Genomic DNA, 18,578 nt, shown 5'->3' on the forward strand with positions numbered 1-18,578 from the left:
GCGTATCCAATCGTCCATCAGTGTATGGGTGTAATGTATCACAGTATGGGTGAATGTAGCAAATACTGTAAAGGTCAGTAGGACTATATAAGTGCCAGTCCATTTTCCATTTACAATATTTGGAAGCTTGCAAAGGTGGCTGCAGGGATTTGCTCTCATTCAGCCACAAAAGCATTAGTGAGGTCCAATGCTGATCCCAAAGGTGTCGGATGGGGTTGAGTTCAGGGCTCTACTTTTGCCATAAAGTTGGAAGCCCAAGCCCACACTCTCAGACCAAAACTACTCAAATTACAGCTAAAACATTGTAATTTCAAATCTATACTTGAGGCCTACTGATTGTGTATCCATGGTAATGATCTTGTTTCTTGTCTTTTTTATTTTTATTTAAAAAGGAAGGAGGAATACTTCAGAGAGATTAATGGTTGACTTTTAACATCTTCAAACGATTAACATGAACATATGAATGATCTACAGCACAGTTTCATGAAGGTACGTTTTATGGCTGAGACATTTTTATCGCAATGTGAATATGTGGATATGAAGAAACAACGTTAGCACCTAAAACAGTGAATTCATTTCATAATCTCTAAAACTAAACTAAACTAAACTATGTCTTCAAACAGTGGGAGAACCATAAATTTACACAAGATTTAAAATTTATGATAAATTCTTAACGGCCTGATCCAAATCAGTGCTTGTCATGACAATTATAGTAACTGCCGTTTAATGTAATAACTCCTTATATTTTAATAAAGTGTTCCTTTAAATGGAAATTGAATAATGATGGAACAAGACTATATTATCAGCAATTACACGGGCTATACCTTTAGTGAGTTTTAATTAGAAAATGATGTTTTGGAACACTTTTTCAGTTGGGGTGTGTTCGTGTGAATGTGTGTGTGCGTGTGTTTGTGTGTGTGTGTGTGTGTGTGTGTGTGTGTGTGTGTGTGTGTGTGTGTGTGTGTGTGTGTTGTGTGTGTGTGTGTGTATGTGTGTTGAGGGAGGGATGCTTTTTGCCCCCACGACCCATGAACGCAGCATAAACGTCTAACTGGGTCACGTGAGATGCTCCGCTAAGAATGCAGTGACGTGGTAGAGTTCCGTCAGTGTAGTGGTGTCTGACAGCCAGCCTGTCCGGGCCAGCAGCTGCCTTGCCCGGCTGAAAAATCCGACAGGGGTCGGTCCTACAGGCGGAGCGGAGGAAAGATCCGGGAGAGGGAAAAAAAGAGGGAGCGGACTGATAAACCGAAGCGGGCAGATGAAGGTAGACGAGTTATTGTTTTTGTTTTGCCTGCAGGACTCGGGGAACATGTTTTGGCAGTGACTGGACTCAGGGGTGGAAGAAGAGATTTTTTTTTTTAATTATTATCATTCTGTGTATCTCCATCGCTTTCACTCCGCTTTTACTGTACAACAGCCTGCCGAGCATCGTGAGGGACCAACCGCGCTCCCGCTCCTCTGCCGCCGCTGCTCTCTTGTGCTCCCCGCGGATCGGATAAACGTGCGTGGATGCTGTGGTGTTATCTCCTACAATTACATTAAATAACGCCTCTGGAAAGCGACGTTAACTTGGATAAGGTTAGGAAACAACAGCGAAGCAGCGAGAGGGGGCAAAGATATTTATGTAGAGGTAGAGGAGAGCCGTGGTGTATAGGCTAACGGACATAGGGAGCAGGAGAGGAGAGGGAGAGTCGCAGCAGGAGGAGAACCAAAAACCTGCAGGTTTGTTGAGCCTGTGGGGATGAGGACGAGGAGGGACGAAATACATCCAAGGTGTCAGTGTGATTAGGAGAGGAAGCTCGGAGAGGAGACGCACTAAAGCCCAGGTTGTTTATGAACCAAGGAGGCGGTGATGGCGGGTAAAGGCACCAGGGTTCACACACTCCGTCAGCCGACCGCAGCCCTGTCAGCAGCCGCAGCAGCAGCAGCATGATGAGGAGGAGGTACGCAGCACTGCACGTCTCATCAGTCCCCCACATCCTCATTATTCATTTAGCCTTCCCCGCCCTCATCTCCCCTCCATTACATCCAAACATCCACCTTTTCCAGTCGCCTTTGACTAGTATCCATCCATCCATCCATCAGTTTCTCCATCCATGCCCTTCCTCCTGTGTCCCAACATCCTGCATCTCCTCTGGCACTTTTTTGGACCCCCAGTGGCTCTCTAAAATGATGCAAGGGCCCCTCAGGCAGGTGTATCCCTGCTAATTAAGAATACTTTTGATTTTACTATTACTTCACTCCCTAAGGATGAATGTTGATGACAGCTTTCATTCCTCCTTGCCCACAGCAGAGTCATTTTCTTTTTCTCCCATCAGAGATTCCTGAAGGTGGCATCTCTGTCATTACATGGGGGTCAGCAGTCCATTCTGTATTGAAATTAAATTTAGGAATCCCTTCCTTGGACCTGCCAAGAGGCAATACCGGGAGGTTTCCATTGATTCAGCTCAATTAACAGAGCTTTTTATCCACTTCATCACGTACAGCTGTCTGAGCTATTTGGCACTAAAGCTTATGCATACTTAGGGATATCTGCTAACTGCTGAGATTGACATTAAAAAAAAAAAAAAAAAAAAAAAAACATCAGCTAAGCTCACCATCAGGGTGTTCACTCTGCCCACTAGACTATGAAACTTTAATAGGGTCTAATTTTCAAACCACCTCATAATTTATTGCCGTGGCATATGAACCGACACCCCTGAAAAGTAAGGAGAATAGAAAAAAACAGCCGGGCTTTATTAATGAAGTAAAACAGAAATACTGCTAGAATTAAAGTCAGTGGTAAAAGTTGGCAGCCGCACAATGAGAAGGAGTGGGTATCGCCCTCATTGAGTGGAAGAGAATCACTGTCATATAATATTTACAACAGCTACAGTGGCTCGCAGCTGCCAAAGCTTTATTTCCCAGAGGTCTCTTGTATTTTTGAGGCGAGTTTAAAGAGGCTTCTCGATCCTTTGTTAAAACCCTTTTTAAAGGACAAATGAATCTAAAATGTTTCACTGCATGTCGATATTATATAGCTTTGACTTGTACATTAAAGGGTCGGTTCCCACAAAGTACAAACAAACACATTCTTTTGGCCTTATCTGTTCAAGTTTTGATATCTTCTTCTTCTATATCGTATTTTTTATGTACATTAGGGGCAGAAAATATGAAATGAAAAACATCCATTACAGTTTCCTAAAACCCAATGTGTAAAAAATTGCTCTTTTTTGTCCAACCAAGAGTCCAAATCTCAAAGATATTCAGTTTACTGTGACTTTAGACATAGAAAAACATTATAAACTCTCAATGCAGACTCTGAAACTGGAGATCGTTCGATCGGTATTTTTGCTTGAAAAATGATGATGACTAAACGATTATCAAAGTCGTTGCTAATTAATTATCTGTCAATCGGCTAATTGAGTGGTCTTCAACGTTTCAGCTCGGCAAAATATCATTGGAGAGACAGTCCCTGTTTTCCTTGGCAAATGCACAGATTATATTATCAGCAGTTGCACGGGCTACAGGATGTGTTCCAAACAGGTTCCCAGTTCCTGGTTGTCATTGGAACTAGTTAATCCCCTTTCCTTATTGTGTTAAGATGGAGGCAGGCCCTCCTATAGATACAATTAAAAGTAAACTGTCTTCATGGCTAAGATACCACAAGAGAGGTTTTTGTAATTTGGGTGAAATGACCCTTTAAGGATCAGATGTGGTCATGTTGTGTGATGTGGGGCTGCAGTGGCCTGGCCCAGATCTGACAAGCCTCTAGTGATGATGGGTAAAAAAAAAAAAAAATTACAGCTGGTCATCCTCTGTCACTCGTCTGCTCGGAAACACTTAGCAAGAACGCAACCCTCCCTTCTCCCAGCGGTCCTATCCTAGTTGAGTCACATATACACCAAACATTTTCAAAGGGTCACTTCACTCAGATACCCCAAAAAAACACTTTCTCTGTTCCTTGCAGTTTTCCGTTAGGGCTGATGGACTGGACAGAAAGTTTGTTCTAGTGACAACTTATTCAGAGGAGCAGGGACACTGTTTATTGGAAAGATATGTTGCTGTGAAATTTCCAAATGCCAACACACTCATTTGTGTTTGTATTTGGGTTCTGGCATAAATCTCAACATCAGATTTTTAAAAACCCCTGCAGGTAAAACTGAAAATAGCGCACTAAACAGCGCAACAAGAGAGAAAAAGAATAATGGACACAGGTACATTTATCCAAAAAAAAAAAAAAAAAAAAAAGGCAAATTAATCAGAATCAAAAGACAGCGTCACATGCTACCCAAATAGTGCTTGCTAACTAGTTAGCTAACTAGTTAGCAAGTGAGCAGAGAAGTATTAAGAGTTAGCTTAAAGTAAAAAGATGCTAAAGAGTAAACTATTAAAATTTATGGATAAAAAAAAAAGTTATGGATAAGGAGTTGAAAGAGTTATGTAAAAGTGGATAAATGGTTGCAGTATCTAGTTTAAAGTAAAGGATAAACAACCAAAATGGTTAGCTACATTAATGGTTGCAATAAAAATAAATAATGGATAAACAAGTTAGCTAGAAATGTATGACTAAAATAGCTTAAAGAAATGAAACAGGTAAATGAGTTAGCTAAAATCATTAGATGAAAATGGTTAGTTAAAAATAATGGATAATTGCTTGAAGTGTCTTCTGCCACTGGCAGTAATGCACCAAACCAACCTCAGTTCAATTGTATGACAAAATCTTGTAACAAGATCCACTTATATATAGTTAAAAGTGTTAAGTAACATCCAGATTACAATCAGTGCAAATGTTTGGGACATAACGGTTGGTGTTGGATAAAGGGGTGTAGGAGTTTACGATGAAAAATAAATAAAAAGGATGGAAACTGCTTTCTTATACATTAACATCTTGATGAAACATTTAAATTTGCACAAGAATATAAAAACCCCATTCCTTGCTTTAGTAAAGGAGACCAGCTGGTCAAATAACTCAAACAGAACCAGACGGAGAGAGAGTGAAAGTCACGAGGAGTGACCATCCCTCACATCGATTTCGCTTGTTTTCTTGCCAGTCTTTGTGAACTTTTTGCTGCAATCAGATGGTAAACAACAGTCAGAAAATGACAGGTTGTTGAGGAGTAGTGCAGCTGAACAGGGTCGAGGAGAGTGACCAGGGCGAGGAGGGTTTAAAATGAGATCACAGCAATGCCAAGGAGGGGGTGGGGGGGCTCCAACAGCCTTCTCTCCTTCAAGCGTCTGGTCAGAACGAAGCCTGGGGTTGAATTCCCTGAGGAGCCCAGAAGCAGATGTGAAATTCCTGAATTCCTCAAAAAAACTCATTGCTGTGCAGGCCAAAGCACAATAGCAGTGAAACTAGCTCAATGTTTCTTGCCAACATAAGCAATACAGTGATAAAAAAAACCAACAAGACAGGTTTCAAGGAGAGGCTGAGCGATTGAAGTTAAAGCTAGTTCTAAAGACAAAAGGCATTTCGAGCTTTGATTTCCTGGTTCACAACTGGAATGCTGACAGTGGACACCAAGAGCCAGGGCAGAGTCTTAAATAGATACAAAACAGTGGGCGTTGTCCTTGTTCACTGCTGGCGCTATTTATTGGGGCGTGACAACAGTGTCCTACGTAGAGGCTACGATAAAGCAGCAGACAGACAAACTTCATGACTGATTTGAAGTTGCTGAAGCCTCCTTAGACTGCAGCACTCCAGGGTGTGTCAGAGAATTAAGGCTAAATAGAACTGAAAGAGCTGAGTTTTCATTGTTTTTTTCATTTGGATGTTGAACAGATATCTTCACTGTGCTGCATCAAAATCGACAACCTTTGTGAGTAGGAGGAGACAGTTTTAATAGAAAAGACATCTATAGCACTTGTTGCATGATTTTGTGAAATCAGGAACAATATGTATCCTTCTCATGACTTCAAATTTGTCACCAAATGTGAGTATACAGCTGCTTTTTATTAGTATTCAGATTCTATACTTTTCTCTACAGCTTAAAAAAGCTGCATTACAAGTTAATGTCTCAGATTCGAAACTGCACTTACATAGCTCACTATTATTAGCAATGAACTTAAAGGTCCCATATTGTATAAAGTGACATTTTCATGTCTTTTTTGATTATAAATCAGGTCTAGGTTCTATATTAATACTGTGAAAGTATCAAAGTGCTCAGTCCACAGAGAAATGCACACAGCCTGTATTCAGAAACTGAAAGAAACCAGCCGTCAGGACTTCTGTAACCTTGTGATGTCACAACAAAGCAATCACCACCCTCAGCTGTGCCTCAAGCGCCGCCCATTTTTATTGGATATTTTGTTATTTTTTTATTCTATCATTTAGAAAACAGTCAGCCAGTCAGAAGAGATCCTCAGATGATTGGATCTGATTGGCTCACTGACCTGTTGTTACTAGAGCTCCAGAGAGAAGCCTGAGAGAGGAGATGTAAAACTACTTTGAGATGGTTTTTGGTTCTTAACACCATCTTCTTATGGATCAACATTTATAAAACAGAAAAAGTGTAAAATGTGGGACCTTTAAAGTAACTTCAAGCGTTATTTGGAACAAATGAAAATGTTTGAACATGTTTCTTTTGGTGCGCCCAGAAAAACGTGACAGGCTTTTTTTCATTAATCATTTAATAACGAAAATAATTGCTAGTTGCAGCCCCAGAAAGCGATGGTCCTCATCCAGCTGCAACATTCACGACTTCTTTGTCAAACTCGTTTTTTGTCGTATGTCAGGGGATTTTCTTTTTAAAGAACCCTAGGTTCTCTTCACCCTGATGAAGGCCATGAGTCACAATGAACCACAACACTTCTTTAATAAAAAATTAAATCTAGGACTGTAATGGCTGAGTGAGGACTGTTACTTCAAGGCAGCGTTATTAAACAAAAGGAGAACTTCAGTCAGCCACATAATCAGCCAGGCCTGTTTCAATAAAGCAGAGTTTAACCTCCTAACTCCAGCGAACAGCCTCTCTAAGCGGCTCACCAATGGAGGCTGCATTTTTTTCCCTGAGGAAAATGTGTCACTATCACAAAGTGCACTGTTTCACTGAATGAAGGTCACATCCTCATCGACATCAGCAGAGCTTGTTTTGCATGCATTACACACTTTGTGGAGGCATGAAACGGGCCAGACAGTTTATGTAGGCGTGCAAACAGAGAAATCTACCTGTGGAGAATGTATGTGTGTGTGTGTGTGTGTGTGTGTGTGCACCTCGCTGTTGAAAGCCTGTCCTCTTTTTTTTGTTTTTTTATTATTATTATGTTTTGTTTTTCCTCTAGGCTTGAAGCTGATGTGGTGACAGCGACGACGCTATAATGTATGCCTAGTATGTCACCACTGTGTCATTCCCCCAGCCTTCGTTCTGATTATTGACCGCTGCAGAATCGCTGGGGCTTTAATTAGTGCTAGTGTAACTAATTGGCTTGCATAGAAGTGACATTGATGGGAGGCAAGAAAATGAATTAATGAGGAGAGGCATTGGCAGATTAAATAGAACTGCTAAAAAGTAAAAATGGATGCCTGATCTCTCGGCAGAATTGGCATTTACGCCGAAAACAAGAAAACAAAGTCACACACTCAGCCATTCATGGATTGTCTACATGTGAGCTTGTGGGTGGGAGGATGTGGCAGTGTGTGGGCATCCATTACGCACGTGTGTCTCTGTGTTCGTACGTATTTGTGTGTTTACGTGCCCCTCTTGTTTGTGCACACTTCATCAGAGCTCATGTAACTAGATGTTCATTTAGTTGACAGGAGAAGCGCTGGATATGCTTCGATGTAAAGTATGTTAACCTTTAAAACAAAGCCGGCTCTGGCCCCTCTCATTCTCCTGTAATTGCTTGCGCTGGGTAAGCTCACTCGCCTGAAAAGGTTATCGTGTTCCTTGCCAGTTGTCATGACGAATGAGCAAACATAGCAGGAAATGAAAATTGGAAGTTCAGAAAAATCTGCCTCACACTAAGCCGGCATGTAGCATTTGCACAAATATAATGCTCTGTTGTTCAGCATCTTCAAATTATTTAAAAAAAAGCAAGCAAACAAATAAAAAAAAAAAAAAAGGCAACGCAGGCAGCCAGTAAATTAATACACTCACGAAGGAAGGATGGATTCAAGACTTGCACTGCTGCTGCATTAATATTCACTAGAGTCTAGCACAACCTGCAAGTTTCTGCTGGCATATTCTGTTTTCTCTGCTGATGTGTGTGTGTAAGTTAACATGCACAGCAATGATGTATGTATCTAGTGTGGATATAATTATGTGTTTAGTGCGCGCGCGCACACACACACACACACACACACACACACGCGCCTTACTGTTTGTGCAGTATGTTTGTTCTGTATATCATTAAGTCTGGTCCGCATTTGATTTTGTGTTGATGTGTGTTTCTGTGAACACCAAAAAATGATTATGTGTGCAGTATTTGGTGTGCATATGATAGTGTGCAACACACAGTAAATGTTGTGCTTGTGCAAATGGATTGTTTGCCTTGGTGAGTTAGAGAATCAATGTGCGCATACATGATCGCCTTCGTGCCTCCCTTGGTGCACAACCCCCTGTGGCCAACAGATGCAATCGCACACATCGCTTTTCTGTCTGTGTCGTCTGTGTTTGCATGTGTACATTTTTTCCTTGCATGTCCTGTATTTATGCCTGTGTGAGATCGAGCAGCCTGGGTGGTCACAGCTAGACAGTAGGCAGCATTGATAAGCCGAAGGTGGAAGGTGAATGGCGGGCTCAGGCTGTTATCATCAGAGGCTTGGCTCAGGCTTTGGCACCACTGCCTGCTGGACCCTGAAAACTCATTTTGACAGATGCATCTCCTCCCCGGTTGTCGACGCGTGGTGGGGGGCTGATGACACTCGCTCGCCCAAGCGGGTCGGTGTAGCGTTAGCCGGCACCACATTGAGCAAACCTGCAATTTATACTTCTGCCCCAGGCGTTAAGCTGAATAATGACATGCAAGAGGCAACCACCGCTTCACTATGTCAGCGCCAGCTCAGAGTTTCCACAAAGATCTTTATAGAATATTGTCTGTTCTTCACTATTTTTAGATGGTCTTAACTGTGAGACGAGTTTGTGATGGTCTAGGAAATGGTCCTATTGTCTGTTACTGTGTAAAGCAACAGGAAAATATGCTCACTGAGTCAGTTGTTTTTACTGTGGGGTTGAATTAATCTGAAAAAACTGTTTTGTACCTTGTCTCAGCAAAGAGGCACACACCTGGATCTATTTCATTTTCGATCGTACGTTCCTTTCCTCCACTGACATATTTGCAACAGTATTCTCAAAATTTCCCATCCTCTTTCCTCGGGAGGCCACACCCCCACAGTGTGCTGCGTTCTAGGTCCCTGTCCAGTGAAAGATGCTACAACGCTGTCATATTGACTCAGACATTTACCACAGTGGGCAATGCATCCACAGAAAGATATAATTGGGGCTTTGCATCTGGAAGAAATTAATTCAGAATTATTGTGAGTGTTCCAAAACAAACCATAAATAAAATGATTAAAAAACAAACTCAGTTCTTCCCACAATAGAATGAATAAAACACATCTGCATCTCAAATAATTGACATATGGCTCAGTGCCAGCGAATAGGAGTTGCTTTTTGGACCACAGCCGAGACTGTTTTCTCTGTTTCTTTTCTCTCCCTTTTCAGATTAGAGAGAGCAAACACAGAGGAGGTGACCCTTATCATATCCTGAAGGAGACGAGACGTGGAGCATGACCCTGTGTTTGTCTACGGTCCCAAAGAAGAGCCAGGGAGAAGCCTCTATGGCCAGGGAATCATCGCCCTCTAAGCTCCACCAGGAGCCCTTTTAAACCTGCTCCAAGCTGTACTGGTGGACTCAGTTGTTCCCTACTCCACCAGGAGGCTCACTCCAACCCATCTGCCAGCTCAGATAACCCTCTGATTGTTGGCAACCACATGTTTGAGGTGACTGTATGTGACTGCCGCCGCCGCCCATTCTTGAGCAGCAGCAGCCTCCTGCGACCTCGATCTGCACCATGCAGTGGAGACGGCGGCACTGCTGTCCCATCAAGATGACCTGGACCGTCAAGCGTTCGCTCTTTCGGACCCATGTAGCAGGCCTCCTCTCACTGGCTCTGCTATTCACCCTCTTCTTATTCTTCAGCCACCAGGACTGGCTGCCGGGACGCAGTGGGCCCCGGGAAAATCCACTGACCTACACCATTAGGGGCTTCCGCAGCCCCAAGGGAGAAGCCAACCAGAGCAGCTCCCTGAGGAGCCTCTGGAGAGAGGCGGGGTATGTGCCGCCAAAGCCTCTGCTCAACCTCAGCTCGCAGCAGGCAGAGGGTGCGGCAGGAGAGGCGGGAGGAGGGGGAGGTGGAGCCAGGATGGGTGTAATGGGGCTTGGGGACTCCATGAGCACAAACAACAGTTTACAAAAGGAGATGGGTGTGGGTGGGAGGCTCAGTGCTCAGCCCTACCGCTACATCCTGAACGAGCCCTTCAAGTGCAGGGACACCACACCTTTCCTCATACTGCTCATCGCTGCAGAACCCGGCCAGGCCGATGCCCGCAACGCCATCCGCCAGACCTGGGGGAATGAGAGCGTCGCAATGGGCCTGGGGTTTGTCCGTCTTTTCCTGCTCGGCACAGGGAAAAGCTCCGACACCTTCCTTCAGAGCAGCATAGAGGAAGAGAGCCGCGTTTACCATGACATCATCCAACAGGACTATCAGGACACTTACTACAACCTGACCATCAAAACCCTGATGGGCATGAACTGGGTGGCCACCTATTGCCCACACGCCTCCTATGTGATGAAGACAGACAGCGACATGTTTGTCAATACTGAGTATCTCATCCAAAAGCTGCTGAAGCCCGAGCTCCCCCCCAAGCAGAGGTACTTCACCGGCTACCTGATGAGGGGCTATGCACCAAACCGAAACAAGGACAGCAAGTGGTACATGCCGCCGGAGTTGTACCCGAGCGAGCGCTACCCGATATTCTGCTCAGGCACGGGGTACGTGTTCTCAGGGGACATGGCTGAGCTGATCTACCAGGCCTCTCTCAGCATTCGCAGGCTGCACTTGGAAGACGTTTACGTGGGGATCTGCTTGGCGAAGCTGCGCATCGACCCGGCGCCCCCTCCCAACGAGTTCCTCTTCAACCACTGGCGGGTGTCTTACTCCAGTTGTAAGTACAGCCACCTGATCACATCTCATCAGTTCCACCCCAACGAACTCATCAAGTACTGGAACCACTTGCAGAGCAACAAGCACAACGCCTGTATCAACATGGCCAAGGAAAAGAACGGCAGGTACAGACACCGAAAGTTTCACGGAGAGAGGCCTCCGTGACGCGTCCTGTGACTACCACCTGCTTCAAAAAAAAGGGAGATGGGTGCACTCTTAACTACAGCCGGTGGATGGCATGTCGAACTCAGCACTATACACTATATGGGGAAAAGCACATTGTTTTTGGTATTGTGTACAGTCGATGATCCAAACTATTTTTTTAATTTGAGAAAAAATGTTAAGTATTGTAAACCTGGTGAGCTATTTCTAAAGAGGAGAGTGGGGGATGTGTGCGATGTGGAGCATGCACAAGTGCAGCTCAAGAGTGGTGTTTATGATTATTCAGGTGCCAACAGAAAGGTGGTAATTCATGCTACGGTTAATGTGAGGGATCTCTTCTAAAGGGTAGTACAATATCTACAATTCTTTAATGAAAAAACAAACATTAAGACACAATTGTGTTTACACAGACAAAGGGAAATGTACGTGTATTATGTCAAAAGTTACACTACCTAAATATGAATGAAAGTATCTTTGACGTCGACCAGTTATGCTGCCCTGTTTCTCAGTGTTTACTTTACATATTTATCAAAGAACACGACTCTATCGAGAAGGTTTATCTGTCATATACTGTATTTTATTTTAAAAAAAATCAACATGAAAGCACTCAGAATCACGTCAGAGATGACTGAGATTGTATTTTTTAAAGCTTTACATTGAGTATAACTGCACTTGAGCAAATGTGCAATGAATCAAATAACAATTAAATGTACTGAATTCATCTTGTTTGCAGTTGTGTTTGTGTTTTCTCTGGGGTCCTTCATTACACACGAATGAGTGGATTCACATTGTGATCATTTAAACCTGTTTGTATTGTACACACTTCTTTTGACAAAGTTAATTTCTGCATTTTTAATCATAAACTAAAGAAAAGGTTTTTGTTACACATGTGTGAAGAAGTTATGTGATTAGATTGGATTTCAGAGTGCAATTCAAGTTGCATTGAACATCAATCGCAAAACATCAAATGCTTTTATCCATATTGTGATATTCATTTCAAATATCTCAACCTTAGGAACCAGTTGCAGCAGCTAAGCTATTAGCTTAGTTATAATGGAATCATCTTCATGGTGAAGATTTACTTATCACTTAGTTAAAATGGGTTGCGATAGCTAAAGCAGTTGTTCCGGAAAGATTAGCTGCTACTAAACTTGCTGAATTAGTCACTGTTAACTGACAAAACTATTGCTAGCTTGCTAATATTTATCCGTTAAGAGTGAATGTAATTTGATTAAATGATGTAAACTGGGAAGATTTTACATTACATTTCATAAAGTAAGCTACTGCTGACAGTTTTTACATATTAATGGTGCAACCTGATTTAGTAATTAACTAGCTTCAAAACTGCACACAGATTCAGTGACCCAATCCACCTAATGTTATTTTTGTTTGGGAAAGTTGTGGTCAAAGGAAGCTGACATCACCCCCTGTTATTCTTATCACATCCTTTCTTCATTGTTTCCTTGTATGACTACGTGTGGTCGCATTGTTACTCAACAATCATACCATCTATAAACATAATTCTGAACAAACCAGGCAAATAATGTGCATTTTCTATTACCATAACCACCGATCGTTAATAAAAAGGTAAAACTGTATTCAGTGGACTGTGAAGAAATGCATTAACTTCTAGTAAAACATTTAGAGAAGTTCAGGTCAGGTAGAAACAATATGAAGACAAGCAATCTCAAGGCTGAGTGATGAGAAATGAATTAAACATTGAACTCTTCAGTGTCCCTGGAGAATATAAAATATTCTGCCGCAAAACACCTAAATTTAGATTTTAATTAAAAATGAATGCATATAATTTTGAAAGGCTGCCAGACAGAACTGAACTTTCAGCTTGCCTAAGTGTGTGTGTATTTATGGGCATGTGTGTGTGTGTGTGTGTGTGTGTGTGTGTGTGTGTGTGTGTGTGTGTATGTGTGTTAGGGTGGAGGGAGGCAATAAATAAATATACACTCCAGTGCTCAGGGCCACCAACAAAAAAGAGCATATAATTGGGTGATGACTTGAAATAGCCTATATCAGATTAAGGTAATTTAATTAAACTAATGGAGAGCAGAGGCTCCTGCACTTTTTCCACAGACTTCACCGCACACCTGTCAGTCTCGTTTTAATCACCTGTACATTTGAGTGACTCTGTTTGGGGAGCAGTAAAATGAGTAAAGTTCACACTACGGTATATTTTAAGCCGCTAATCACTGAGCGGGGGAGTCTTTGGGAAGGAGGAAGCTGAAACACGGCGAAGACTGCGGAGGGTGAGAATATCGAGATGTTCATCTCAGATAAACTGCACAGCGGCAAGGACTTATTTGATGCCGGGGCCACAGGCAAAGAGACAACAGCTTTATTTGTTACTTTGTATGCGCCCATGTAAGAGTTTGTGCCGCTGTATCAACCTCAGCTCACCAGTTATCACAACAGTTACACAGCTTAGGTTGATTTTTAGGGAGATATCACATCATTATCTCGAAACAGAGGACTCCTATCAGCACACATATTCACATAATATTTACCACTGCGGTCTGCTTCACATTGCTGATGCAAACTGTCAGCTGTATCTATTTCTAAACAGCAAAAGTATATTTTCTTTCAGATGTATCTCTGGAAATAAGTAAGGGATCTACTTATATATTATGCATGTCTGTACGTTCTTTGACAATAACATGAGCTTCAGCATCCCTCAGGTCTTGTGGTGAGAATCTTTTTGTGTTGTGAAAAACATCCTTGAAAGACATCCCTATAGTGTTCTGTACCTTTCTCCTATCTCCTTGGAGAGATGTGTGACAGTCCAGAACAACTCGAACAAAAACAGACGTACAGGAGCAGCATACCGCTGTACTACAAAAGTACATTTTTCACAGATGTACCCTATAGCAGGCACAAGTTAAATCTGTAGAAAAAAGACTCTCAGAAACACGTACGTTTGGATTCGCCCAAGTAGATTCTGACAGGTTAAGGTACAAATGTGTTCCAATTTAGCAGGAAGTGAAGGTAGAGTTAAAGGTGCACTTCATGAGGGCAGTTAGAGACGAGGCAGGAGAAGACTACAGACAAGAAATGCCGTAGCCCACATAGCCCTTCTTCTTAAAAAGAAGATTAGTTGATGTACTTTAAATCGATTTGCTGTTAACTTGGCAACGCTCATATGTTTGACAAGAAGTACGTTAGTAAGGGCCAGTGTCTGCTATGGACTATTCAAAACACTCCAGTCCATCATTAAGGATTTTTTTAGTGCCACACCAGCTGTTTCAGGGCAGAGGTCATCGTTCAACATTCCTGAACATGATGTCCCACCTAACATATACTCTCAATGGCATATTCAAATTACACAAGCTCTTATGAGCGATAATAGAGCTACATGGCTAAAATTGCAATTACTGAGTCAATAAATATTTGATTCTGGAATATTTGGAAATAATGCTCCATGCACATTTTTCACAACACTGTAGTTTGTGTGTCTTTTAATAGAAATATCAAATTCAATATAAAAAAAATTAATTGACTGGAACTGAAATGAATTCAGGTTGGAGTCAATACAATACTATGCAATAAAATCTACCATTCATAGTTCAACCAACCAGTTTCTTGTAGTGGACATACCTGGCCTGGCATCAGTCACAAGAAGTTAAAGAAGTTCATTATAAGGACATGCAGAGTTACGGACCCACAATTGACACTCTGTTACTCTTCCCACCATCAAACTATCAAATTGATAGGAAACAGAGACAAAGGGCCCTTCTCTCACAAACAGACCAGCTTTTAGCATGTCAGAGAGACACAGAACCAGACCAAGGGTCAAAGGGTCAGCTCCAGAGGATCAACCAATGGACACCAGGCAACTGGAGAATATAGGCAAAATCTCCAGTTTGTAACAATCAGACTTTGTCTAATGATATTTGATTGTTTCTTATATAGAAAAGTAACATCAAAAGGACTGATCATCACTAAGATGTGAATCCTGGCCTCTCTGTGCCATGCATGAACACACACACACTCACACACACACCAACCTCCCTTCCTCTGTCCCTCTCTAGATAAGAGTCATAAACTACAACCCAGAGAAGAACACTCTTCACAGACACAGATCTGAGGAAGAATATATAATTAAATATCTAGCTGTTCTGTAACTCATGAGCTGTTCCTATGCAATAGTTTAATCCCAAACTTCTATCCTATAGAATGTAACATGTAGACTTTAAGACAATGTCCTTCATGTGACCATACTGTCAGCATCCATGACATCCAGCATGTCCATATTATTATTATTACAGTCAAAGAACTGCTGTGTAATCCACATTTATACACTATTAACTTTGGGAAATGTTTATATTGTTGTTTGATCAGTTAACCACTTGTATCATGATTAATTCCAGGTTTGAAGGATGTAATATGAAATCAACACTCCTATTACTCCTCTCTGCCATTATTAGCGCAAGTAGTTTTATATGTTATTTCATTTAATATTTTTTGGTCATGGTGGAAGACAGATGTGTAAGTTTATAGGTAAACTATAGATTAAACTATTCAAAAGTTCAAAGTTCACAGGAGAAGACGGGTGATGCCCCTGAAACATGCGCCAGCCCCCAGGGGATAAAACAGTCGTGATCAATTCACACATTGCTTAAAGCTAGAAGCTAGAAGCTGAAAACTTTGCTCAATAGTTCTGTTAGCTCTGTAGTCCAGGCTCTTACCAACAGCCCGGCTCTTAGCTCTAAGCTTCTAGCCACAAACTCATGACCCATTTTTGCACTTGTCCGCGCCTTTATTCTTTCTTTGCCACGTGCTCCAAATAACATTCTTTTTGTCTATATCTTTTATATTATAAGCCAAGTCAAGACCAACTGAACCGAAACAACAGAAGTGCCTCAGAGCAATTTTGTTACTTTTAATTATTATCAAGTTTTCCTTTTTGAAGGTTTTTACAACTTTAGAGTCATCTGGTCAATGCCAGTCTCCTCTAAAGTTATCCAGCCAAAGTGAAGAGCATTAGAGTTTATTTCGCATCAACCCACAAGAGACGCCGGCAGATAACACCTCTGCACGACCGCCTGCAGAGAAGCCGAGCAGAAATCAAGAGTGCCCGAGACAGAAAGTCTCCTGGCAAACTCCACCAGAGCTGAACCGCTGAGACACCGGCAGAATCCGTCATTGTGATAACGGGACACGGCCTCCAGGAGAATCCACCATCTGGGTTCCAGCCAACTCACAGTAGGCCGGTCTTAACACTCTGCTCATGACTGGGTTGATGTCGAAATATAGTGATATTTAATCAACAAATCTCATTCCTAGATGTAGTATCATTAGCTGTATAGCCATAACATATCCTCTCCCACCATTGCCAACTCATCACACTGCTCATTTCATTATCATTTTCATCTTTATGATTATTACACCTTGCATTTACTCTGTAGATAGCGGTTTAGTTAATAAACTCCTTTATTTACACCCAGCTGTTGTCCTGTTGTGTTCTTTTAACATAGAGACTGGAAATCCATTGAATCGAGAAGTCATGGTTTCTGGTATGAGATTGATAAATTTATCAATGAAGTAATTCATTGTTGTCCTCCCAGAGAACTGGTGCCCCATTTCAATGAGAGCAAATTCTAAATTAATGGCGTTAACGCTACATTCGTTTGAGCAGTTCAGTAAGAACAAGGTCAGTCACATATAACCTAGTCAATTTCAACCCAATAATTCACTCACTATTTTGCTTCCTTTGATTTAAGTTGATCCAATGTTTGCAGTTTGCATCAGGAAGCATCTTTGAGGTGTTCCTTTCATTGCGATTCAACAGAGTTTCCATATGAAGTTTGCACTCAGCTAGGAAGCTTTATCTTTTCTTTTCTCTGTCTAATCATGATCAACATTTCTCAGTATTTGTACAGTAATACAACAAACTGACCAATCGAGTCAGAGGTAGCCAAGCAACTTCTGTGTTCCGTGAGGTAAAATTGCTGCTTTTTATCAATGGATTCTGGTGGCGTTGAACAGAATGAAATAATGGCTGTTTCTGAGAGGATTTTATTCTTTTACATGAAAGTCTTCCTCTGTAGGAATCCTTTCTATAATGTTTTCAGACACTTACAATAATCTTCTGAACCTCTCAGTGGCAAAAACAAGCACTTTAAGCAGACGGACTACAAATTTCCTGGACACAATTTCTAAAATGTTTGTCCCTACAATTTGTTTAAACCCCAAAAGATGGGTAAATAAGGCCTAGGTTTAAAAATATTTTAAGATTAATATGTCAAAAATAAAAATAATTCACTTTTTCTGTTTCCTGTGCTGGGTAAAAACCAAGCCGTCGTACAGTAAACTCTCAACCACAGCCTATCGATAAAGCTGTGAGATCATGTGTTTTGGCCACAGTGGTGGTGGTAGGTGTCATCAAATTGCAAGCGCTTATAGCCGTGCTTATTGCTGCTTTAATGACACGACTGTAGAATCAACTTAAAGGGTAAGTGTGTAATATTTGAAGGTTTTTCTCTGCTGGTTTAAACCAAACCTTGCAGTCACCACACTGGAATACAAGAAAATCCAGTTTCCTCCTTAAAGCCCCTGTGATTCGGCGCAATTCATGAAATACTCAACTGGTTCCTGGTATTCATCACCCTCCATTAGTAATGATTAAAGTCATGACTCAAAGTGAAAGGATATTGGGAACAAGGTTGGGTATCATTCATGCATGTCCTATGCAATCAGAACGCCAGATTACCAGCATCCGGCTGCACTCAGCCCTTCAACAAATAATGAAAGCGAAAGAGGGCGGGGGAGGGGAGAGGGAGAGGGAACGAAGAGGTAAAAGAGGTGGGAGTAAAAACGAGGCAGAGATCGATAGACTGGTCTGCTACTGGGGAGAGGAAGAGGCTTTGCAGGATGAAGTGTAGGGGAGTGGGGAGTGAAGGCAGCCGATGGTACAGGTAAAAGAGAAAAGGATGAGGAGGAAAGAGAAAAATAGCAGGAAGGAGGTAGTGATGAATGAAGGGGAAAGGAGCAGTGACTGATCAGTATTGAAAACCTGTGCTGCTGTAAACGTGGTATAAAAGGCTAACAGTGGAAACGGATTGAGATGTCTGCCATGATGGAGTGGAGGCTGTGGCCCGGCTTTAACATCACAGCTCACTGTTCCTCAGAAAGCAGAGAAGAGAAAATACACTTGAGGAAGAGACAAATCTCCTGACCTTTCCGTAACAGCCAGGACTGGAACCTGACTAATATCTCTCTGTGGGCATGACTGATGAATCCTAATGGAAGTTTTAGATGA

General features: G+C 41.9%; 1 protein-coding gene across 4 annotated transcripts; it reads left to right on the forward strand.

Moving 5' to 3' along the window:
* Window positions 1-1,124: 1,124 nt before the first annotated feature.
* Window positions 1,125-11,984, forward strand: LOC111227578 (beta-1,3-galactosyltransferase 2-like). 4 transcript variants are annotated; one of them, XM_022753130.1, is made up of 3 exons: window positions 1,255-1,264; window positions 1,418-1,943; window positions 9,642-11,984. In XM_022753130.1, exon 3 carries the CDS (start codon window positions 9,992-9,994, stop codon window positions 11,309-11,311), a length of 1,320 nt encoding a protein of 439 aa, XP_022608851.1. In that variant the 5' UTR covers window positions 1,255-1,264; window positions 1,418-1,943; window positions 9,642-9,991; the 3' UTR covers window positions 11,312-11,984. The 4 variants fall into 4 exon arrangements, with proteins under 4 accessions (XP_022608849.1, XP_022608853.1, XP_022608851.1 ...); XM_022753128.1 differs by having other exon boundaries at window positions 1,125-1,943; XM_022753132.1 differs by lacking the exon at window positions 1,418-1,943 and having other exon boundaries at window positions 1,125-1,264.
* Window positions 11,985-18,578: the final 6,594 nt, after the last annotated feature.

Source organism: Seriola dumerili, unplaced genomic scaffold (genome assembly GCF_002260705.1).
Source record: "Seriola dumerili isolate Sdu_G_001 unplaced genomic scaffold, Sdu_1.0 BDQW01000189.1, whole genome shotgun sequence".
In the NCBI taxonomy this organism is placed as follows: Eukaryota; Metazoa; Chordata; class Actinopteri; order Carangiformes; family Carangidae; genus Seriola; species Seriola dumerili.